We start from the raw sequence: 25,886 nt of genomic DNA on the forward strand, positions 1-25,886 counted from the left end.
CTCACGTTATTGCCTCTTCTTCTTTCCCCAGGCCATAAAGAACAGGGTGCGGGTGGGGGAAGAAAACCTACACAAGTTATATTTTCAGAGAAACTAAGACAACATATAAATTCTCAAAAATAGGTACATGTGGCCAAAAGGAACAGAAAAGAGCAGATCCTGGGTGAGAAGCCATGTGTGTGGATAGGGAGTGAGGGGGTGTTGCAGATGAGAACAGGGGAGGCAGAGCTCCCAAATGTCACCAGCAGAAGACAAGGACTGCACCCCAAGGTGGGGGGTCCAGGAGCAGGGCTGAGAAGGAACGGGGTGGCACTCTGCTCGGGGAGGTAGAAACAGGAGGCTGGGACCACCCTTGGGCCACCAGGCCACCCATCTCTGAAAGCGTCACCTCTCTCTAAGAGGAAAGGGGCACCTTAGAAAGAAACAGCGGAACACTGGGGAGTCGATGGAGTGATGGGGGGACACCACGATTGGAGAGGAAAACCCTCTTACACCAGGCGAGGTTCTGAGAGGCAGCGGGCCTCAGGGCAGTACAGAGAGAAGGGGCCCTGGAGTCAAGTCTGGGTTCCTGCCTCTCCCTTCACAGCCAGGAAAAGCAAACTCACTCCACTGAATAACAACAGAAAGAACAGATAGAGCAGCCATGCAGAGGACTATAAAAAACTGTGGAAAAGAACAGCAAAACTCCCTATGAAGAAAACAGCAGGAAAAAAAATGTAACCACAGGTGTGGATAAGGTGACAATTATAACCCAAAATAGCACTGATTTTTTTTTTTTTAACTCAGTGAAGCAATTGCAGTTTTAAAGGAAGATCACAAAAGAGCTCCTAGGCGAGAGGGCCAGATAATAGGCACCAATGAAGCAGAACTAGAGGAACTTGGGGAAGAAAAAGAATTTAGAATTCTTTTCTGCAATGAAGAAAAAATGGCAGGTCAGGTTAGAGGCACAGAAAGCAAGAGCCCCAGGAATAGTGGGTGTCTTTCTGGGTTGTTCAGGTCACATTCTCGACTTTCTGATGGTTTTAGCTACAGACTCACTGCCACTCTGACTCCTCTCTCTTAGCTCCTGGTGATCTCAATACCCATGCTGATAACCCACCCACCACCCTGGCCTGGCAGGCTGCAGCCCATGGGGTCGCAAAGAGTCAGACACGACTGAGCAACTGAACAATCCTGGCCTCAGTTCTTCATACGAAAGTGAAAGTATCTCAGTCATGTCCGATTCTTTGCAACCCCGTGGACTATACAGTCCATGGAATTCTCCAGGCCAGAATACTGGGGTGAGTAGCCTTTCCCTTCTCCAGGAGATCTTCCCAACCCAGGGATCAAACCCAGGTCTCCCACATTGCAGGCAGATTCTTTACCAGCTGAGCCACAAGGGAAGTCCCAGTTCTTTGTATGCTTCTTTCAAAATGAGCTTATCCTCCACCCTCTCAAAATCACACACTCCAAGATCTAACCGAATGCCTTCTTATTACCAACAACCGTTAACTCTTCCATAACCTTAGTTTCATGACACGACTTACAAATCACCACCTCCTGTGTGTCTAGCTCTCTCTGACTGGTACCCTGATTCCAACAAGCCTCTTGCCAACTGCCAGGACCTAGAACCCTTCGGTCCTGCCTCTTGGCCACCTTCCCTCACACAACCTCCCCCTGCCCCCAGGTTCACTGGCCTCCTGACCCAACTTGCACTCCACAGCCAGCCTAAACATCATCATCTTCACTCCCTGCTCATGTCCCCGAGTCCCTCCCTCCACTCATCTTAACCGCTCGACAAATCCAGAACTCTAGCTGAGCCCAACACTGTGTGTCCTCTAGTATATGACGGTGCCATATAGCACTTACCAAACCTCTGCTCATGGAGACTTAATCCTAAGATTGTAAGTTTAACAGTGGGGGAACTTACCATTCATGCTGTTTTTACAAATGAATCCTTCCGAGTTCTATATAGAGAAAATACCTAGTGTAATGATACCTAGACGAGAGCATTCTCTTATCTGTGTATCCAAGTTCCATTTATTTACATGCTCAAAAGCCTGGTTCTACCCACAGTAAAAGCCTGAGTTAGGGATTTTGGTAGATAAGAGCTGAAAAATCAACTAATGTCACACTGTCAGCCTTGGCTTATCATTATGGTCATTATCAGTAATCACTTCAAAGGGAAGAAACCTTACAACAAAGGACTATTTAATAAAGGTATTTCTATATTATCCATGAATTACTCTTCCTAATGTGCTATTCAGTAAATGAAAACATCTTTCAGAATCTTGGGTTTTTCATAAAAATCAAAGAAGTTAATATAAATATCTCTTCTCTCATTCTATATCAATACCTGCCTAAAGCACACTAACCCACATTACTTTTGAAATACAATATATTACAACAAAGTGCAGAATCTTGGGATTCAAAAGCCAACGTCAGCATTATCGGGGTTTCCTGTCACTTTAAATCCCAGTGCAACATGCCAAGGAATGCAGGGCTGTGTTTAGTTTGCGAAGGCTGCCATAACAAAATACCACAGACCGGAGGCTTAAACAACAGAATTTTATTTTCTCACAGTTCGGGATGGAGGCTGGAAGCCTAAGGTCAAGGTGCCAGGGGGCTGGCTGTTCCTGAGGCTCCCCCTTGGCTTGCACATGGCCTTCTTCCTGCCATGTCCTCTACTCCTGGAGGCCTGGGCATCCCTGGTGTTTCTCCCCTTCTCATATGGACACCAGTCATGCTGGATTAGGACACCGCCCTTAGGACCTATTTTAACCTTAATTACCTTTCCAAAGGCCCTATCTTCAAATTCAGTCACACGGAGGATTAGGACTTCAACAATTGAATAGGGGAACACAATTCAGTCCATAACAAGGAACTTGACAGAGCTAACAAGAGAGGAAGGTTAAAACAAACAAACAAAAAAAGAATAAACTATGATACTTGTCGAGTATCTTTGAAGTACGCTCAGACACCTGGATGAATGAGTAACATGTACCAGTCCACAGCAGCCTCAGGAAACCGTGCTGGAAGGACCACTCATAATCGCTGCAATTCCTTCTACTCAACTCTTAATTACTCTCCTTAATATCAAACAAAAGGAAAGGAGATCCTCTTCCATGTGACAGTTCAGTCAAGTCCAGTCACTTAGTCGTGACCAATTCTTTGCGACCTCATGGATGGCAGCATGCCAGGCTTCCCTGTTCTTCACCAACTCCCAGAGCTTGCTCAAACTCATGTCCAGAGAGTCGGTGATGCCATCCAACCATCTCATCCTCTGTCATCCCCTTCTCTTCCTGCCTTCAATTGTTTCCAGTATCAGGGTCTTTTCTAATCAATCAGTTCTTCGCATCAGGTGGCCAAAGTATTGGAGCTTTAGCATCAGCATCAGTCCTTCCAATGAAGATTCAGGACTTATCTCCTTTAGGATGGACTGGTTGGATCTCCTTGCAATCCAAGGGACTCTCAAGAGTCTTCTCCAATACCACATTCAAAAGCATCAATTCTTTGGCACTCAGCTTTCTTCATAGTCCAACTTTCACATCCATACATGACTACTGGAAAAACCATAGCCTTGACTAGATGGACCTTTGTTGGCAAAGTAATGTCTCTGTTTTTTAATGTGTTCTCTAGGTTGGTCATAGCTTTTCTTCCAAGGAGCAAGCGTTGTAATTTCATGGCTGCAGTCAACATCTGCAGTGATTCTGGAGCCCAAAAAGATAGTCTGTCACTGTTTCCATTGTTTCCCCATCTATCTGCCATGAAGTGATGGGACCAGATGCCATGATCTTAGTTTTCTGAATGTTGAGCTTTAAGACAACTTTTTAACTATCCTCTTTAACTTTCATCAAGAGGCTTTTTAGTTCTTCGCTTTCTGCCATAAGGGTGATGTCATCTGCATATCTGAGGTTATTGATATTTCTCCTGGCAATCTTGATTCCAGCTTGTGCTTCAACCAGCCTGCCATTTCGCATGATGTACTGCATATAAGTTAAATAAGCAGGGTGATAATATACAGCCTTGACGTACTCCTTTTCCTATTTGGAACCAGTCTGTCGTTCCATGTCCAGTTCTAACTGTTGCTTCTTGACCTGCATATAGATTTCCCAGGAGGCAGGTCAGGTGGTCTGGTATTCCCATCTCTTGAAGAATTTTCCATAGTTTATTGTGATCCACACAGTCAAAGGCTTTGGTGTAATAAAGCAGAAGTAGATGTTTTTCTGGAACTCTCTTGCATTTTCCATGATCCAACAGATGTTGGCAATTTGATCTCTGGTTCCTCTTGACATTTCTTCAACTATCTGAAGCAGCAATCCAATGCCCCTCTAGATGAAATGCTCCTGTTACTTCCAAATGCTGCATGGATCCATGCATCATAGAGTGATTTCTGTACCCTCTCATTCCCCTCTCCATTTCCATTATTCACATTCAACAACTGGTTCCCCACCCCCCACCCCGCCCCAGAACCAGGCTCATAGAAAGGTACTGTGCCTTTCCTTTAAGATTTCTAAGATACCTTTTTCCCCCCATGTCATCCTTGCATAGGAGCCATGCTAATCTCCCCCGTATCATTCCATTTTTAGTATTAATATATGTGCTGCCAATGTGAGCACTAAGATTTCTTTATAAAACTTGTTTTGTCCTCATTCAGTTGATTTTACATTGTAGCACTGTAGTCAGGATTGCTGAGTGCTTCCCATCTTATCAAACTGTGTTCCTTCCCTCCAGGGTCATATCTTAAAATCATAACATTCTCTTCTTTGAAGTTTTCTATTCTCGCCTTTCTGTTCTATCCTTTGTCATCCAATGGATTCTTAATAGCCTCTGTATGCAAAGCTCTTGAGGGATATAATTCTGCATTAAAGTATGATCCCCTGCCACAGAAGAGATTAGAGACTCTGGTAGTAAAGGAAAAAATGTTGGCACCTAGAAAAAAACCATAAAGATGAAATACAGAAGAATTCACAAGCCAGCATCTCATTACCAAATAAGTGAGAAGAGATTCCTGCCATAAGGTGAAAGTTAAGAAAAGAAATAAACATTTATAATGGCTAGTACATGACAGGCATACTTATATAGATAAAGGATAACCTACTTGAGATTATTCATTTGTTCTTATAGTACAGACGGAGCTATGAACAGGGCACATGGAGTCCTTTCTCTTTAGGAGCTGGCATTCTAGTACGGAATGCAGAAAATAAGTGGACAATTATAGTAGTTTAATACACCAATCAAATTGAAGAGTGTTGGACCATAAAGATGGCTGAGTGCTGAAGAATTGATGCTTTTGAACTGTGGTGTTGGAGAAGACTCTTGAGAGTTCCTTGGACTGCAAGGAGATCCAACCAGTCCATCCTAAAAGAAATCAGTCCTGAATATTCACTGGAAGGACTGATGCTGAAGCTGAAACTCCAATATTCTGGCCACCTGATGCGAAGAACTGACTCACTGGAAAAGACCCTGATGCTGGGAAAGACTGAAGGCAGGTGGAAAAGGGGATGACAGAAGATGAGATGGTTGGATGGCATCACTGATTCAATGGACATGAGTTTGAGTAAGCTCCAGGAGTTGGTGATGGACAGGGAAGCCTGGTATGCTGCCATCCATAGGGTCGCAGAGAGTCAGACATGACTGACTGACTGAACAACAGACTTGCTGATGAAAAAGGCATCACAGAAACAAAACTGTTTAATGAGAAAGAATGAGTGGAGGAAGCGCAACGATAGGTCAGGGAAGATACGTGTAATGACACAACCTTTGGGCTGAGACCTGAACGCCAAGGAGAAGCCAACTGTGCGAAGATTTGAGAAAATGTCTGCGGCAGAGGAAAAGCAAGTGCAATTCCTCTGAGTTAAGAAGCAGCTCAACAGTTCAATCAGGGGAAAGGCAGCCACTGTGGCTGAAATCTACAAGGGGGAGAGTGGTAGGCGCCGGAGAGCGAGGGCAAGATCAGACGTGGAGGCTTTGGTGGGGCATGGCGGGCTGACATGGTCTGACATCCTTCACCTCGGCTACAGTATGGAGAAGAGACTGCAGGCGGGCAGGAATGGAAGCCGGGGGTACAATTCAGAGGCTGCTGTCACCCAGAGAAGAAAGAGCAGCAGCTGGGACCTGCGTGGTGACCGCAGACGCAGAGGGGAAAGGACAAATGTGGCAGGTGGGACCAACAGGATGTACATTTAGGTTGCAAATGGGGAGGAAAGACTAGACAGAACTAGGGACTGAGGTCGGGACCAAGGGACCAAGAAAGTTCATGTTCAGGACAGATGGCTTACATACGGGGGCCGTGAGGGACAGAGCTCCCTGGAGCCCTATCTTTATTTTAGCTCATAAAATAAATTTTAGTTCCTAACACAAACAGAAAGCATTCACCCACATTCAGTTGTAAACCACAGTCGTGTTTGGTCACGTAGGCAAAATCACCAGAGAGAAGAAAGGGTGGCTGCTCTTTGTTCAGACTCCCTTGGATTAAGACATTAATTTTTACACCTACTTGTGTTCCATGTCAACACCTGAGGCGTGAAGAAAATCACAACAGTGAATTCAAAGCTACTGAAGCTTTTCTCCTCAAGAGGAAAGAAATTCAACCAGGTATTTTCAGACATGTGACATCAGAAGCAGGTATAACAAATCGCATTTTAAGGAAGGGAGGGAGGGGGAGAGAGAAAGAACATGTTTTCTACTCCTTTCCTTCTATAAACTGCCTTCCCTTCCACCAACACCCACCAACCAATCACCCTGGGAAAACACCTCCATTTCCTAGGTAAATACACCATTTCAATCAATTCATTAACTTCTCAGGACTGGTGATCCTTTTTAAAGAAAAGTCTGCTCTGGCAACCAAAAAGGAGAAGTTGATGATACCAGTTTCCCTTTTTCTCAGTCATGTGTTAAGGTGCAAAAAGAGTATCCTTCACCAGACTTTAGTTAAAAGAACTGCATTCATTCTCAAAAGAAACAAAAGGGCTCACACTATTAGAGATTTTTATGTTGCATCTCAAAGTCCTACGGATCTTCTGAGAATAAGAGCCAGGCACTGATCCTTCTCAATAAACAAGGAAAGAAATCACAACAGAGAAACCAATAATATTTACTTCAAATCTAAACAAATCTGTGTTGGATCAACAGCTTTAATCTATAGGAGATATATGATTAAAAAAATAAAACAATGAAGATTCAACACAAATCTTTCTTCAGTCACCTTCTCTTAACCTTTAAAATATGGGCTTCAGTTCACACGTTTTATGCCCCCCTACCAAGTCCTGATTTCTCAAATCTTCTGGAACACATATGACATATCGCACATATTTTTTCTGCTAAAAAGCAGAAAACTTCTACACGTACACATTCCTATTTCATAAAGTTACCAATGGATCTTTTTTTTGTTCATTTTCCAAAGGCAAGCTTTAGCCACTCTCCAACTTCCTCTTTTAGATTATTCTTTAAACCAATACTCAAATGCCAGCATTCTTATTAGCACTGCTAAGAGTGACTGTAATATATATGGATGGTAAACATTTACCTCAACAAATGTGTTTCGTGGTCAGCTGTGGTTATTTCTACATATCAATTTCCTTCAACTCATAACTTAAGTTAATTCTGACATGATTCACTCCAGAATCCCTTGTAACTGCAATCCTCCCACCTCTTAATATTTAGAAATACATAGCTCTTAGTGGAATTCTACTTGTAACTTATGGATGACTGTTTCCATTATGGGAATTTAAAAGCATGCATGAAGGGTCCAGATATGGCAACTGGTTTCTTAATACCCAAGAGAATAATCTCACACATGATAGAAGAGCTCTCAGGACTTTTGTTTTTTCACTTGGTTTAACCAATTTCACTTGGTTAAAATTATAGCCTGTTAAAGTTAGAAGAGACCATAATCCAGGCCACAGAAAAAATATGTAAGAAAATCATGCCCTGGAAGACTAGACAGCTTACTCAGGTCACGCTGCTCTCTGGATCTGATTTCAGGAAATGTGCATGCACGCAAACAGAGCTTGCCTAAGTAGAAACTTTTCCTACTGTCTCATTGATTTTCCCCACTCAGCGAAATCCTGAAAAGTCTGGTTCTAATCAGGGAACTGCAATATAAATCACAATGGGACACAACCGTGGCTAAAATGGGTAAAATTTAAAAGATTGCGGATGTCAAATATCGGCAAGAATTTGGAGCAACGTAAGCTGACACAGTGGCTGATGGGGCCACTACTCGGATAACTGGTTTGCTGTATCTGCTACAGCTGAACATACACGTTATCCTATGACACGGCAACCCAATTCCCAGACACACACATGAAACAAAACAGTGTACAAGGGTGCTCAGCATTGTTCAGGAAAGGAAAAAAACAAAACCAGACAAAGCAAACACAGAAACACCCCAAACGTCCAGCAACAGCAGAAAGAAAAACTAGATACGGTATGTCTGAAGGCAGTAACGAAAACAGGGCTGACAGCTACCTGCAACAGCAGAGACGAACTGCACAAACCCGACGGGAGGAAGAACTTTAACATGAATTACTTGATTCCATTAGATAAAGTTAAGAGCTAGGAAGGTTAATCGGTGGCATTAGAAGTCAGGACGCTGGTCATCTCTGGGCAGTATGGATGGGCTCTAAGCATGAGGTCTACAGGAGGCTGGCAACGTTCTACTTCCTGACGTGTGGTACTGTAACCTAATTCACTGAGCTACACCAATAATTTCTATGCAACTCTCTCTAAATACGTGTATTTTTAAATAGAAGTATTTAAAAAATACTTCTATTTTTTAAAATTAAAAAAAGTCTTTAATTATGCAACACAATGTCAAGATATTTATCTGTTTCTTTCAAAAACATGCATTCTTTCTGTGTGTTCCATGTGTCCTGAGTCCTTCTCTGAACTGTGTGTGTTTGCACCAGGATGAAGGGGCCCTGTGAAACCCCCTCTTCTGGTTCACCTCATATAGTAGGCTCAAGCCTTTTCCACCCACAGAGACTTGCTTATCCTCGTCCTGGACGTCACAGGTAGGATGTCTCAAACAAAACACAGATGTTAAAGGCTAAATGAGTGCATATCTCCTTTCCTCGTACTGCTAATGAAAATGGTACTCTTTAAAAAAAAATAACTTGAGAACTAAATCTACAGTTTGAGAACTAAATCTAAGCATGTCTTTGACGCACTATGATCTTCTGGTCTTTGGATAACAACAGGTTTTATTTGTACGTCAACTTCAGTCTACTGGGAATGGTTGCCTAGAACACTGCACTAAGAAAGATTTAATTCCGTGTTAAGGCCAGCGACAGAGAATACTGTCAAAGTGGGACATAAACACCTTGCTGACTCACAGTCAACAGGACACTTTCTCCCTTAGGATAAAAACAGGTTCTTAATCATTTTAAATGCTCCACAGAGAAATCTCTAATAAAGTTCTAGTTTACTATATCTATCTACTACATATACTTAGAAAGTGATATGATTTTAATATAATTTTATTTCTAATATACTTTACATTTACATATTTAGAACATTTAAATATTTTATGCTTAATATAAATTATATTGCTGTAATGTGGTTTAAATACATCATGAGTAAAGCAAATCAATAAAACTAGAGATTATTTGTAACAAAAAGTAGCTTAATAGGGAGGAAAAAAAAAAACCCACTTAAGTTTAAAAACATTTTGTTTCATCTATCCTACATTTTGCAAAACAGAACTGCCAGAATACTGTTTTGAAAACTCACAAAATTCCAATTTTACTGAATGCTATTTTGGGGTTCCTCCAAGAATCAAGTCTTTTGACTGCTATTTTTGGCATAAATTAAACCATACAACTCAATATTATTTTTTGGTATAAATAAAACCATACAATTTAGTATTTTACATGTTTTCATTGATCTTAATCAAAACTAATATGAAAATAAATTTTCCCACTGCAATACTCAGGAAAGACTTTAGCTTCAGTTGAATAGATGTACATATTCTAAATATGAGGTTATTTCCTTACTTACAGCATCTTCTCTTTTGATTTCTTCTGTAAAATTAGATAATTTGTACTGACACAAATTCAAAAGATGCAAATGTAGTGTGAAGAGAAGCACCCAAATGTGGTGCAAAGTATCATCTTATTCAATCACATTCAATATTATTAGCATTACCAGATGGGGAAAAAAGTGAACTGAAATTTCACACTTCTCCCTTTCACTTCCATGTGATTTCTGCAGAGCCCTTATCAGTAATGCACACTTGATGGTAGGTTAGATTTTTAGCAGTAACTTGCTCTACCTAAATCTAAACTTCCCATCACTTAAACATTTAATCTCAGAATTTAAAAAAGACAACCTTCCTCTGCTTCCCTGGTACACCCATTCTCTCAACTGTTAAAACTTCAAGTAGTTTACTTTCTCTTCTTTCCCTAAACTTCTAACAGCTTTCTCTCCCACTATCTATCTGATGCCTGTGCTTCCTATTTTGTTCAGAACTCAGAAACTTTCCATCTTTACCCATCAAATTCCGAGTCCACACCACACTTTGTAACAAATCTGTACAGTGGATAAAAAGGCAAACCGCTTACCAGTGGTCCATTCCCCATAGCCTCTCACCTGCAAAGACAATTCTTTCACAAGTACACTCTCACCAGAATCTCCCTTGTGTAGCGGGAAAAAAATGCACCTTTTCTTTGATCATCTTTGTATTTCTGTGGTAGAATCTACTAGTTGCCTCCTAAATAATTGATTTCTCCCTTCTCTCTCAAATGGAGCAATCCCCATTTTTAGTGAGCACACTGCAATCCAGCTAAAAGATGCTTTCGGCCTTCCTGGCAGTAGCCATGTGACTCTAAATTCTGGTCAGTAATATACACAGAGGTGAGAGGGTGCTGGGAAGTCCCTTTAAGTGGAACAGGTAGGTCAGTTCTTCTGCCTCCTTTTCTCCGTCTACGTTTGGAACATGGACAGGACACCACATTTCTTTCTTCTTCTTTTTTTTGAGTTTTCCAAATCTGTGAACCATCTTCTTTTTAGTTAAAAAAATATATATACATTTTTTTTATCTTTTAACCCTCCCACCCCTCATCCATGACAACCACCAATCTGTTCTCCATATGCAGAAATTTAGGGGTTTTTTGGTTTGAGTTTTTTTTTTTTTCTTTTTTAGATTTCACATACAAGAAAGATCATATAGTAATTGCCCCCTTCTCTGACTTAAAACAGTGCACTTGAGGTCTATCCATGTGGTCACAAATGGCAAGATTTTGGGGGTTTTTAATGGCTGAATAATATTCCACTGTGTATATCTATCTATCCACCACATCATCTTTATCCATTCAGCCATTGATGACACAGGTTGCTTCCATATCTTGGCTATTGTAAATAAAGCGGTAATGAACATGGGAGTGAGATATACTTTCAAGCTAGCATTTCTGTTTTCTCTGGATAAAAATCCAGATGCAGAACTGTTGGATCACATGGGAATCCCTGGTGCATCAAACAGTAAAGAATCTGCCTGCAATACGGGAGGCTGGGGTTCGATCTCTGGGTGGGGAAGATCCCGTGGAGGAGGAAATGGCAACCCACTCCAATATTCTTGCCTGGAGAATCCCATGGACAGAGGAGCCTGGCAGGCTACAGTCCATGGGGTCACAAAGAGTTGGACATGACTGAGTGACTAACACAACTGCACAATGGTAGTTTTACTTTTCATTTTTTTTGAGGAAGCTCCAATACAGTTTTCCATAGTGGTTGCACCAATTTACATTCCCACAGACAGTGAATAAGGGTTGCCTTTTCTCCACATCCTCACCAACACCTGTTATTTCTTATCTTTTTGGTTTCCTTTGCTATGTGGTTTAGTTTGATGTAGTCCCACTTATGTTTGCTTTTGTAGGTTTCACTTTTGCTGTCAAACTTAAAAAAAAATCATTGCCGAGACCTATATGAAGGAGCTCACCACCTATGTTTTCTTCTAGGAGTTGTATAGTTCAGGCCTTATGTTCAAGTCTACACCATTCTGAGTTAATTTTTGTGTATTAGTGTAAGATAGCAGTGCTGTTTCATTCTTTTCCATGTGTCTGTCCAGTTTTCCCAACACAGTTTATTGAAGAGACTCTTTTTCCTACTGTATATTTTTGGCTTTATTATAAATTAATTGATAATATATACATGGGTTTATTTCTGGACCCTCCATTCTTTTTCATTGACCTAAGTGTTTGTTTTTAATGCCAATACCATACTGTTTTAATTGCTATAGTTCTGTAGTAGTTTAAAATCAGAGAGCATGATTACTCCAGCTTTTTTTTTTTTTTCCCCAAGATTGTTTTGGTTATTCAGGATGTTTTGCAATTCCATAAATGTTAAGATTGTTTATTCTATGAAAAATACCATTGTAATTTTGATAGTGATTACATTGAATTTGTAGATTACAGTGGGTAATATGGACGTAATATTAATTCTTCTGATCCATAAGCATGCAATATCTTTCCATTTACTTGTGTCTCCTTCAATTTCTTTTCTTAATGTCTGGTAGTTTTCAATATATATCCCTGGTTAAATTTATTCCTTTCTGATACAATTGTAAATGGGATTTTTTAAATTTTTCTTTCTGATAGTTCGTTTTCAGTGTATAGAAACACAATGGATTTTGAGTATTGATTTTGTAACCTGCAACATCACTAAATTTGTTTATATTAGTTCTATATTTTACTAGTTATACTAGTTTTTTGATGGAGTCTAAAGGGTTTTCTATATATATATATATCATGTCATCCACAAATAGTGAGTTTTACTTCTTCCTTTCCAATTTGGATGCCTTCTATTTTTTTTTTTTTTTTTCTTGCCTAATGCTCAGTCCAGGACTTCCAATACTTTTGAATGAAAGTGGCAATAATGGGTATCCTTATGCTTGTTCCTGATCTTGGAGGAAAAGCTTTTAGCTTTTCACCATTGAGTATGATGTTAGCTGCAGGCTTGTTACTATGGATGTTACTATGTTAAAGTAAGTTCCCTCCATACCCATCTTTGTTGAGAGTTTTTATCATAAATGGATGTTAAATTCTGTCAAATGTTTTTTCTCTATTTACTGAAATGATCATATGATTTTTATCCTTCATTTTGTTAATGCATTGTATGCATCACATGGTCTGATTTGCGGAGGCTGAACCAGCTTTTCATCCCTGGAATATATCCAGGGATTTATTCTTTCAAAGTCACCAGTTTGCCAGATTCAATTCTCTGCTTTCATCTTATTCAGTGTCTTGGCAACATTAGACACATGATGCCTCACCCATTCTTGAAACTTTTTAATTTCTGGAACCGCAGCAGAGATTGATTTTCTTCTTACCTTAATGGTCGTTCCATCCCTGACTATGCTGTTTTTCCCCTGCTTTCCCAACTTCTACATTGTTTTTTAATGCTCCAGCCCTCTGAATTCTACTCCCTTCTATGTGATCATTTTAGATTTATAGTTTCAAATATCATTTGTATTCTGATGCCACTCTGGTCTCCAAACTCATATATCTAAACTAGACGTTTGACATCTCCACTTAGAGGTTTAAAAGACGTTTCAAAAATTTACTTGGCCAAAACAAAACTCTCCCCCATCTCCTGAACCCTCGTTCTTCCCATCTTAGTACATACTCACCACCATCCACTTGGCTGCTCAACGCAAAAGCCATGGCATCATCCAGGTCTCCTCTCTCCCTCGCGCCCCCACCGCACCCCAAGCATTACAAGTCCTGCTGGCTGTGCCTCCACACTACATCCAGCACTTCTCTCCACCGCCCTGGCTACCACTCTGGGGCAAGGCAACATCTCTCTCTTCAAAACCCTGCCATGGCCAGGGTGTCCTCCTTCTAGTTCCTCGAAGTCTATTTTCTAAGCAGCAGCCAAAGTAATCTTTTCAAAGTGCAGATCTGATTGTGTCTCCTCCCTGCCTCTTGGAATGAAATCTAAGCTCCACAAGGCCTCACATGGCCTCCAGGGCTCTAGGTGACCTGACTGGCCTCCTCTCTCAGTTCTGTCTCTTGCCTCAAGTGCTGTGCATCAGTCACACTGGATTTTTCTTTTTTCCTGTTTTTTGAACACCCTAAGTTCTGGACTGCTTTTTAAAACTACCAGCTGTGCCTTCCAACTAATTGTTCTTCCCCAACATCTTCTCCCTACCAGCCCCTCCTCTTCTGCATTCAGAGGATTCTCTAAGCTAAGGCAGCTTCTCCCTAATCATCTGCGCCCATATCACACTCATTATTTTTTTTTCTTCATGGGAAATTAAGTTGCTCATTAATTTTTTTTACAAAAATCCATCTGTTTCTCTTTACACTGGAAACTACAGAACAGGACCTTTTGGATCTTGTTTACTGCTGGAAACCCTGGGTCTTAAACAGTGACAAGCAAGCAGCTGGTGCTCAATAAATTATTTGCTGAATGAATAAAGACCTAATATCAAAATTTTAAAGTCACTCAGTCTGAACCATTATTCAGGTATCTAAAACTCTGAGTAACAGACCTGAGAAATATCTTACCACCATATGCCGCTCAGAATTGCGCTGCTTCTGAGGTAGACAGTTCTATCTCTAAACAACCAGGATTGTTCAAAAGCCCTTATTCCTTCGCAAGCTGAAGACTGACTACCATGGTTCTGTTCATCTGTGGAGGCCTCTGTGATCAAGCAGGGTAAATCCCTTGTGCTTCAGACAAGACAGTGCTTCAAATGTCTGAAGGTGATGACTGTACCTTCCAGGGGCTGAACAGTCCCGTCTTTTTAACGGCTCTTCACAAGGCTGTTAAAAACAAGAGTTTCGGGTCTTCTCTTCAGCCTCCCACATACCCCAAGACTGCCCCAACCCACAATATCGTCACATATTTAGCTATCAACCACACCATGAGTATGCAAGTCTGGTCCAATTTACCTCACATCGTCTGGGTGGCCTTGAGGGAGTGTGACCTAACTGAAGTTAACTCTACCTTCCTTCCGGTTCAAGCTCAGACACCAATTCCAAGCCACATATCCTTCATCCCAAGTGCACACTTCTGTAATCTCTGGGCATTACAGTCATTCCCATCTTCTTCCCAGAATTCCTGACACCATCTAGCTTTCCCAACGTAAGATACCAATCCTATCCTGTGGAAAAAGACCTCTTGGCCTCCTTTCTTGGCTAAAGGTCCTGAATTTCCACATATGCAAATTAAAATTATAAATTCATGTTATCTTCCCACAGGTAGCCTGAGGCAGACTAGCATTATTTCTAATCAGCAGTGAGGGGGCCATAAAAGGAGAGGCCCTTGCAGTTAACTACGAGAACAGATCTGAAGCCAGAAGAGCAAGGTGGAGCCAACACCGGCGCCCTGGGACAAACTGGAACAAGCGTCAGGGCACCGATCCTACGGACTCTGCAGGGGGCAAGGTGGGACCTCCATGCCATTCCCTTCCTTGCTCCTCCACGATAGCCAAGGAAAACTAGAGTTACCCCAAGTCGGAATATGAGTTACCTTACACTGCTGAACATGGCAGCACTTTTTGAGAATCATCTGTAATCGAATTTACCCCCTTTGACTCCAAAACACACTGATATCTCACTTCAATCTTTCAGGTAGAGTAATAACTGTTGGGAAGTTAATGATTACAGAAACACAGCTGGTCATCTGAAAACATTTCAGATGTTCCAGTGCGTCAGTATTCTGGTAAAGAGAGAAGCATTAATGAAGTAGGCTGAAAAATACAACTATGTAGATTAACATATCCTGAAAGAGTTTAGGTATGTCTGGATGACCAAAATACTGACTGCAAAATGACCAGAATAATCCAGGTATAGGATTAGCTGTGATTCAGAAACAAAAAGTCAAAAAAACCTATAGCTCAGATCTGTGATTTTTTTTTTTTAATTCTTATTATATATACTCTGAGGAGTAATAATTCCTAACAATATGCCACATTAAACTATTTTTCTAGTATTCCATCTTTGACAAGTACAACAAAGGATAATTTGTGGGGAATCGAGATGGTTATCTTCTACACCTGCCTCAGGAGATAGCAATCCCCCCGCTTTAGTTCATTCCTGTCCTTAATAATGTACCACACATTTGCCCCTGACAAAATTAACCTAAATCATATCCAGTCAGATTTTATTCTTAACAAACAAAAGTTCCTAAAACTTGATAGTGCTTCCAAGCTCCAAAGCTATGAGATTTCATCAGATCATCTCATCTATAATCAGATAGTTTTAAAGTAAACCTCGGTATCTACATTTTAAAATCTTTCATTAATGAACGTTTATTAGCTGCCTAACACACTACAGAAAAATGCAGTTAACTGGTCTCTTCTAATGTAATTATTTCTTACATTCCTTCTAAAGAGGTCTAGCCTTTTAAAATCTCTTCTTGGAGGAACACTAGTTGTCCATTTCTGAATCTCCACCAAGTTCCCATAAAGAATTGAAAACAAAGTAAGCCAGAAAGATAAAGAACATTACAGCATACTAACACATATATATGGAATTTAGAAAGATGGTAATGATAACCCTATATGCAAAACAGAAAAAGAGACACAGATGTACAGAACAAACTTTTGGACTCTGTGGGAGAAGGCGAGAGTGGGATGCTTCGAGAGAACAGCATCGAAACCTGTATATTATCTATAGTGAAACAGATCACCAGCCCAGGTTGGATGCATGAGACAAGTGCTCGGGCCTGGTGCACTGGGAAGACCCTGAGGGAGGTAGAGAGGGAGGTGGGAGGGGGGACTGGGATGGGGAATACACGTAAATGCATGGCTGATTCATATCAATGTATGACAAAACCCACTACAATATTGTAAAGTAATTAGCCTCCAACTAATAAAAATAAATGAAAAAAATAACATAAAATAAAGATGTACCACATACATCAGAGACTAAATAAATACTCTTTTTTCCCATCAAAAAAAAAAAAAAAAAAGGAATTGAAAACAAACAGTGAAGTCAATTTAAAACTCAACTCACCAAAACAAACAAACAAACAAAAAAACTCAACTCACAGCATTGTGTGATCTTCTGGATGTTGGAAGAGATACGCTGGGCCAGCTGGGCGGGGTCACCACCAACTCCTGGAGTGTAAGACATGGTTGATTTGCTTGTTCGCTAATTTCATCAGCTGTTGGTAAGCAATGCAGTTTTCTCAGCAGTTACCTAAATAACATAAAGAGAAGTCACATAATTATACCTATTTTAATGTTTCTCCTTATTACGAATTTGATGAACCTAACAGGGTTGAAATTTAGCAAAGGAACATGTCAAAGAGTAAAACTCACATGTTGATATTTTTAAAAATGGACTTTATAGGACAGAACTGAATTAAACATATTAAATAAAATAAGGTTCAAACTGTCCGTTCCCCTTGGAAACAACTTTGATCTCATGAAGGATGACTTAGTCAGTGCCTCTTCTGTGTATCATTTTAACCATTTGTATATTTTCTCCTTAACTAAACTGTGAGCAGCTATAGGCCAGGGTCCACATACTATTTATCTTTCTTTCACCAACATTTAAAATAATTCCTGGCAGAGAAGAGGAATTCAATTATGAATTATATAGCACACAGATTTCAGGCTTTCCCCAGAAATTTCATCTCATTTAACTTACCCAGGAACTGCTCACTAATGGGTCTCTAATTTTAATGGGAAAAAAGGTTCAATGTGAAAGAGCAGAGCCAGTAAGTTAAGAAAAAAGGAAATACCCTGTAAAATGCCCATCACACACACACTTCCCTGACAGAGCAAGGAGGATTCTGCTGTGGAAGCCAGTATCTTAGAACAGGAAGCTAAGTGGGGCGGCTGCCACAGGAAGGAGGTAAAATGAAGCTCTGGTCTTCTTTAGTCCATACCACACATCAGTCATGGTTAGGGAAAAAGGATAAAGAGGGGTGTCCCTGTAGATAGGACTCTGCCCAGCAAAGAATTTCAACTACTCCTCTATTATCGTCTCACTGAGTGTGCTCGGAACACTGTAAAGATGTGTGTGGGCAGTCACTGACTCTCCTACACACCCTACATTACATTAGGGCCTGGGGAGCTGCGAACAAGCAAACAGAACAATTAAGAGAAAATATCTGCTCGAATCAGTTCAGTTCAGTTGAGTCACTCAGTCATGACCGACTCTTTGCGACCCCATGGATGGCAGCACGCCAGGCCTCCCTGTCCATCACCAACTCCCAGAGTTCACTCAAACTCATGTCTGTTGAGTTGGTAATGCCATCCAACCATCTCATCCTCTGTCGACCTGTCTTGTCCCGCTTTCAATCCTTCCCAGCATCAGGATCTTTTCAAATGAGTCAGTTCTTCGCATCAGGTGGCCAAAGTATTGGAGTTTCAGCTTCAGCATCAGTCCTTCCAATGAATAGTCGGGGTTGATTTCCTTTAGAATGGACTGGCTGGATCTCCTTGCAGTCCAAGGGACTCTCAAGAGTCTTCTCCAACACCACAGTTCAAAAGTATCAATTCTTTGGTGCTCAGCTTTCTTTATAGTCCAACTCTCACATCCATACATGACTACTGGAAAAACCACAGCTTTGACTAGATGGACCTTTGTTGGCAAAGTAATCTCTCTGCTTTTTAACATGCTGTCTAGGTTGGTCATAAATTTTCTTCCAAGGAGCAAGCATCTTTTAATTTCATGGCTGCAGTCACCATCTGCAGCGATTTTGGAGCCCCCAAAAATAAATTCTGTCACTGTTTCCTCATCTATTTGCCTCGAAGTGATGGGACCGGATGCCATGATCTTAGTTTTCTGAATGTCAAGCTTTAAGCCAACTTTTTCACTCTCCTCTTTCACTTTTATCAAGGGACTTTTTAGTTCTTCTTCACTTTCTGCCATAAAGGTGGTGTCATCTGCATATCTGAGGTTATTGATATTTCTCCCAGCAATCTTGATTCCAGCTTGTGCTTTATCCAGCCCAGTGTTTCTCATGACGTACTCAGAATTTAAGTTAAATAAGCAGGGTGACAATATTCAGCCTTTACGTACTCCTTTTCCTATTTGGAACCAGTCTGTGGTTCCATGTCCAGTTCTAACTGTTGCTTCCTGACTGCATACAGATTTCTTAAGAGGCAAGTCAGGTGGTCTGGTATTCCCATCTCTTTCACAATTTTCCACAGTTTGTTGTGATCCACACAGTCAAAGGCTTTGGCATAGTTAATAAAGCAGAAGTAGATGTTTTTCTGGAACTCCTTTGCTTTTTCGATAATCCAGCGGATGTTGGCAATTTGATCTCTGGTTCTTCTGCCTTTTCTAAATCCAGCTTGAACATATGGAAGTTCACGGTTTACTAACTATTGAAGCCTGGCTTGGAGAATTTTGAGCATTCCTTTACCAGTGTGTGAGATGAGTGCAATTGTGCGGTAGTTTGAGCATTCTTTGGCATTGCCTTTCTTTGGAATTGGAATGAAGATGGCAAGAATACACAGAAGAACTGTACAAAAAAGATCTTCATGACCCAGATAATCACAATGGTGTGATCACTCACCTAGAGCCAGAGTCCTGGAATGTGAAGTCAAGTGGGCCTCACAAAGCATCACTACAAACAAAGCTAGTGGAGGTGATGGAATTCCAGTTGAGCTATTTCAAATTCTAAAAGATGATGCTGTGAAAGTGCTGCACTCAATATGCCAGCAAACCTGAAAAACTCAGCAGTGGCCACAGGACAGGAAAAGGACAGTTTTTATCCCAATCCCAAAGAAAGGCAATGCCAAAGAATGCTCAAATCAAGTCTGCCATTTAGGAGAATGACAAAGTTAATAATGTAAAACAATAAAAGCAATACAAGCCTGCCGTCTTCTGTGACATTAGTTTTATGGGGCAGCAAGGATGGATAGCTTTAGAACCAGAATCCTGGAAGTGAATCCCACCTCTGCTGGTGGGTGGGTTGGGTCACTAGAAAGTCATGTGCTGGGCAAAAGTGATAGGGATGGGGAAAAGGAAACATGACTATCACCCTTCTCTAAAAAGAATTTATGAAACAGGCATGAGACTTGGATACCTGAGTATGACTATATGAAAAACAACAAAGGCAAAGACATGAAGCTGAGGCAGACAGACCCGGACCACGTGGGCAGTATGAAGGCAGGGTGTCAGTTCCCAGAGCAAGGGGAATCTATGGTCAACCCTGGATCAGATGCCTCATGGTCGGGCAAGCAGGAGATGACACAGAGAAGGAAGGAGTGCAATGGCCTCACATTCACTGCACATCTGTGAAATGAAAAGCATTTCACACAGACTGTCTAATTTAATGTTCAAGTTCTCCCCTTTAAAGTAGGTAGTGGCAAATGAACCTGGCTTTACCAATGAGCAAACTGTGGCTTATGAAGATTAAGTAACTGGAAAGGTATCCCAAACAACCCACTAGGCAGACATGGGATTCAATTCCAGGGTTCTGGTTCTAACACTACCTGTCCCTGCTGCCTGGCCCGTAACACTGATGTCACAGAAGAGGGTGGGCTCTGGATGCTAGGTTTGGTTTGAATATGTTGCAAGAAGAATCCACTGGAGATTTCTGCTATTCAGGAGGGCAGAGACCACAAGGAAATATGTGTCTTGGATCTAATGGTCGGTGCTGGTAGGAAGTACAACAGTGGAACGGCTGAGACAGGAAAAACAGTACTGGGGTCATTCATGCCTGTGCTCTGCTGTATCGAGGCCACCCTAGAACCTCTGGGAGGTTTCAGATGCTCTCCATTCTCTCTCCCTGATCGACAGGTCCAGTTCATCTATTCTGAGCCCTTTGGACTTCACTAAGTCACTGAGAGAGACCCAAAACCAATTTCATAAAAGGTAAACCAAACTTCTCTTCAAACAGTGGAAACACTGCAGCAGGGCGGCAGGAATAAGATTATTCCCAGGCAGCCTTGGACTTGGGCTCGCAGCCACCTAAGAGCTGAGCACCCAAACTACACTGGACCTGGGATTCAGCGACATCAATACTACCCAAGCTCCCTACAAAACACCAACTAGATCTTTAAGTTTTGCATCTTTTTTTCCCCCAGTAAGAGCTCGGGGGTTGAAAAGGGCTTCCCTGATGGCTCAGTGGGTAAAGATTCCGCCTGCCAATGCAAGAGACACAGGAGATGCAGGTTTACTCCCCGGGTCAGGAAGATCCCCTGGAGAAGGAAATGGTAAGCCACTCCAGGACTCTTGCCTGAATAATCCTGTGAACTGAGGAGCCCGGTGGGGCTGCAGGCTGAAGAGTGGATGGACCTGAGCACGGCATCTTTACTTAGACGATTCACACGGCACGCACTCGCCTGCTTAAAGTGCACTATCCAGTGGGGTTTTTAAATACTCATAATAAAAACCTGTGCAACCACCACATCACTGCTAGAACGTTTCCTTACCCCCCAAATAAAGCTGATACCCATTAGCAGTGACTCCCCATTTCTCAACAAGCTCCTAAACTGCAGGCCACCACTCATCTATTTTATGTCTTTACAGGCTTGCTGGTTCTGTACATGTCATATTAAAGGAATCATACAATGTGTTCTTTTTATTACTGATTTCTTTTTCTCAGCATTTCAAGGCCCATCCATGTTGCAGTATGTATCGATTCTTCCTTCCTGTTCACTGCTGCTGCTGCTGCTAAGTTGCTTCAGTGGTGTCTGACTCTTGTGTGACCCCATAGACAGCAGCCCATCAGGCTCCCCCTTCCCTGGGATTCTCCAGGCAAGAACACTGGAGTGGGTTGCCATTTCCTTCTCCAATGCATGAAAGTGAAAAGTGAAAATGAAGTTGCTCAGTCGTGTCTGACTCTTCGCAACCCCATAGACTGAAGCCTACCAGGCTCCCCTGTCCCCGGGATTTTCCAGGCAAGAGGACTGGAGTGGGATGCCATTGCCTTCTCCCTTCCTGTTCACTGCCAAACAATATTCTACTGTACAGACAGGGGCAACGTCCTCCTGGCTCACTGATATCTTTCTTTCTCCTTTCCCTCTATCAACTAGGCTCCCAGCCAACGCAAACACACTAGATGAGGAACTGTTCCTCTTCTTCTTTACATACCCTCTTGGGGGTGCTCTTCCGTCCACACACACACAGGTGAGTCTCACATCCACGCCTGCAAGTCACACTCTCCACTCTCTGCAGTATCTCTATGTCTTTGAAGCTGCAGGAACTCACCAACTGCCTTTGCTCCTGCCAGTGGAACTGGCAAAAATGGGAAGTCTCTACTTTGAGGAAGACACTTAACATTTGGGCCTGCTGCCAGGATCCAAATGAGATAAGGCACATCCAGGGACCAAGCGCTTTCCTACTCTACACAGAAGAAAGGACAGCTCTGCTCTCGCATCTGCAGGAGCAACATCAACAGATCATAACCACCTTCCCTGTCTCCGGACCACCCGACCACAGGATTAGCTGAGGCCCGCTTTCTCCCCCAGAGGGGGAGTATGATCAGTGAGTCCTGCGGACTGCCACCTCATATTGTAGCATTAACCTTAACCCTCGAGACTCAACAAGCCTAGGATAAGCCTTCCCACTGTTTTCTTTTATGGTCTCCTTTTCTGCTCTTCAGAGAATCAGCCAAATAGCCACAAACCACCGGTTTTCCTCACCCCTTTACTCAAGCGCCTGCATTTGAGGAAGTTCCTGTCGGTGAGACAACTAAGCATCATTCATCCAAAAGGGCTGCCACTGCTGGACTGGCTGGCATTTCCTTAGAGAAAGGGTGCAGTGGTGAGTCTCTTGGTTCAGTGCTGAGCTAAAAATGAAAAGAAACTGTGATGGATGGAAGGAAAAGGAAAACTCAACAAGATCATCGCTAACAGTATTTCCTAAGCATTGTGTTTAGGACTTCCATGTTTATCGTCTCAGTTGACTCCTCCACCAAGCCTACGGAGACAGGTACAACAATAATTATGACTTTTTACACAAAGAAACCAAGGCATAATGAGAATAAGCAACACGCTTAATGTAGGAAAAGAGCCAAAATTTGAAACTACATCTTAGAGCTTACTATATTTTTAAAACACAAAACCATGTTGTTGCTATATTTTAAAACACAAAACCATGTTGTTGCTGCCCTGTACAACAAAATTCAGGACGGGTGAGCCCACTCAGTTGAGAAACACCAAATTTACCACCTTTCTGCAGACCCTGTATGAAATCTGGCTAAAGTCAAGGAAGATGGGGAAATAGGCCTGGGGTGACTTCACGATGAATCACGGTAACACGGCTGCATAGCTTCCTCGTCTGCTCTTATTCTGCTCACAGTGATATCTAAAAGACAATAGTGATTGGCTCTCCTGATGATGAGTTATGAGAAATAAAGGGTCCAAACCACCAACTATACTGTAAAATACATAGAAACAGATAGACAGCTAACTGTAAACTGATTTAAACGTGTATGATCTTTGCACACAGATTACATCAACCAAGTTATTCTGATGATTGCTTTACACGTCACTCTCCATCCAGCACGTCGCCCAGAGCTAAAATGCACCAAAGCACTCCTGCTGTATACTTATTTTATGATCATTCAGAATTCCTCGTTTTATGGCTCAGAATAACTATACCTCATTATCTAAACTTGCACTATCAAGTGTTCGCACATGTGTGGCCACTGGCTTGGACAGCTCATGGGTGGAACATTTCCATTTCAGCAAAGTTCTATTGAACACTGTTCACCAAACATCTCAAAAATTAGCATTCTATGAGGATATATAAACATTATAAAGGGAAAGGTGGGAAGAGAGGATCAAAGTGCAATACTCGTACTGAGAATCTTAAGACTTTCTAAAGAGCACAAATAAAAGAACAAAGGGGATTTTTAAAAGGAATCTTGAGCATCAAACATTATTCCTAGTTATAGGACGCAGTGCGGAATCCTTACAATTCTCATTAACATAAAGGTCATGCTCTGTAAATTCAGTGTGGATAAAGCAATAGAAATAGTTTATAGTCAGTTTCACTTTCTTAATGGTGAGCATCAGCAGTACTTCCCTACAACCTGTGCTCCAAAAATGATAAGTTCCCACCAAGGGCAGGTTTTTGTTTTTGGTGGGTTTTTTTTTTTTTTTTTTTTTTTGGTCTATTGCATAGACTGCTCTGCTTTCAGTATCTGTATATATAATAAGTGCTTAATAAATATTTGTAAAATAAATGCACCTATTTCCTAAGAACACACACCCAGTCTGAGGGTTAATATAACCATTGCTAAAACAGTGAACTCGAGGGTTTTCTTTCAGATCCAGGATGTTCCAGACTTGTCGCTGACTTTGGCCACTGCTCCATGCTATTTCTTCTCCCTGGAGGGCTCGCCCCATGACCCCCACCCCCTCCCTCGATGACTTGCTCTTTTTCTCCTGGAAAGTTGCGTCACATGGCTGGAGAAGTATTCTACAGTCACTTTGATTTGAAGTAAGAAGTCACCATTCTGCCACTCTGCTGATTTAACCTACAGCATCATACTGCTAATCATCATTTAAAATGATCTAGTCAGCACATCATTTATTATCTATTCCTACCTCCAGAATATAAAGATGAGAGAGACAAGTTTGACAGTCTTGTGGAATTCACAAGTGCTGGGGCCATAGAAAATGTTTCACAGATGTGAGGGTGATCACTCTACTACAAGCATGAGCACTGTCAACATAAGTTGCATTAACTGCATTTGTTAGCTCAGCTCCTCCATCCGTTAAATTATCTATCTCGGTTTGGTCCACCATACCAAGAATTATTTTTCACCCTTTCATGCACTAGGCTTTCAAATTAAATGGAATTACAGCAAACTTTACTCAGACTTACTGCAGGTGTTCTATACGATTTATTTTTTAACCAGCAGCCGCTGGCTAAAGTTTGAGATCATAATAAAAATTCAGACTGGTTTTGAGATCAGGAACAGCAGAAGTAAGATATCTGAAGAAAATTGTAGATGTTACGTTAACTCCTTCAGAAAATCTGAACTAGAGCATAATTCTTAACCAGTCAAAAGTCTGGGATAAACTTCTTAAAGCAGCCTGCAAAGCAGAGGCCTGTCCACATCACAATACACAGTTTAACACTTCTGCCCTGGTGGGGGCGGTGATCTGGACAACTCCAGAAGAAACGTTCACCTCCAATATCACTGAACAGCACAGCATTTCATAACCATTTCCTTTTCTTCCAGATGCTGTGCAAGCTTTAATGATATATAATTATGGTCAGAATATGTTGATCTGAATTAAACAAAAATTAACGTATGTCTACAAGAGCCAAGCAAATGTAAGAAACTTGAGAGAAAAAAATATACAGCATTTGACTGGAAGGGCATTTTTTTTTTTTTTTTTTTCTTTTTGTCTGAATTTAAGGAAAGTAACAACCTAAAAAACATGAGGAACGGGGTAGGGAGGCATCCTGGAATATTTTATGTACCTGCAAAGGGGTTTCTGCAAGCCAATTAAGGGCAGGTATTCAGACGGTAAAGAATCTGCCTACAATGCAAGAGACATGGGTTCGATCCCTGGGTCGGGAAGATCCCCTGGAGAAGGGAATGGCAACCCACTTCAGTATTCCTGCCTGGAAAATTCCACGGACAGAGGAGCCTGGCGGGCTACAGTACATGGGGTCGCACAAGAGTCGGACACGAAAGAGCGACTAACCCTTTCTTGCACTGAAAAGATCAAAGAAAGGCTGCAATGTCAAACTCTCTTTGCCAAACCGAAAACCAACCACGATGAGCCTTCGAATAAACAGACGGCTCCTTTCCTACAGAAATATGTCTTCAGTTGTTCTGTATTCGAGAGGAGAACTTTAAAGCGCGTTTTCCAAATTAAAAAGAGGAAGAGGTCAACTGGTGTCCAGCCCGAGGCAGAAGCTGGATTCCAGAACTGGGCCGGAGCGGCCAGGGCACCAGCCCCGCCCCGGAGCGCGCAGCCCGCCGGTGCGCCTGAGCGAGCGCGGCCGGGGCTGCCGGGGCTGCCGGGGCGG

At 41.7% G+C, this 25,886-nt stretch overlaps 1 protein-coding gene and 1 pseudogene across 2 annotated transcripts in view; both read right to left on the minus strand.

The window, feature by feature from the left end:
• Positions 1–25,886, minus strand: part of STX7 (syntaxin 7) — a 54,369-nt gene that overhangs the window by 28,059 nt on the left and 424 nt on the right. Inside the window, exons 2-3 of one of the 2 annotated variants that reach the window (XM_061130388.1) lie at positions 22,535–22,680; positions 16,976–17,126 (exon numbers count right to left, since the gene is read on the minus strand). In XM_061130388.1, the coding sequence (XP_060986371.1) occupies positions 16,976–17,060 (85 nt within the window). In that variant the 5' untranslated portion in view covers positions 17,061–17,126; positions 22,535–22,680. The remainder of the gene's footprint in view (positions 1–16,975; positions 17,127–22,534; positions 22,681–25,886) is intronic. The other variant, XM_061130389.1, reaches the window with a different exon arrangement.
• Positions 4,485–4,598, minus strand: LOC133047375 (U6 spliceosomal RNA; annotated as a pseudogene).

Source organism: Dama dama, chromosome 26 (assembly GCF_033118175.1).
Source record: "Dama dama isolate Ldn47 chromosome 26, ASM3311817v1, whole genome shotgun sequence".
Taxonomy (NCBI): domain Eukaryota; kingdom Metazoa; phylum Chordata; class Mammalia; order Artiodactyla; family Cervidae; genus Dama; species Dama dama.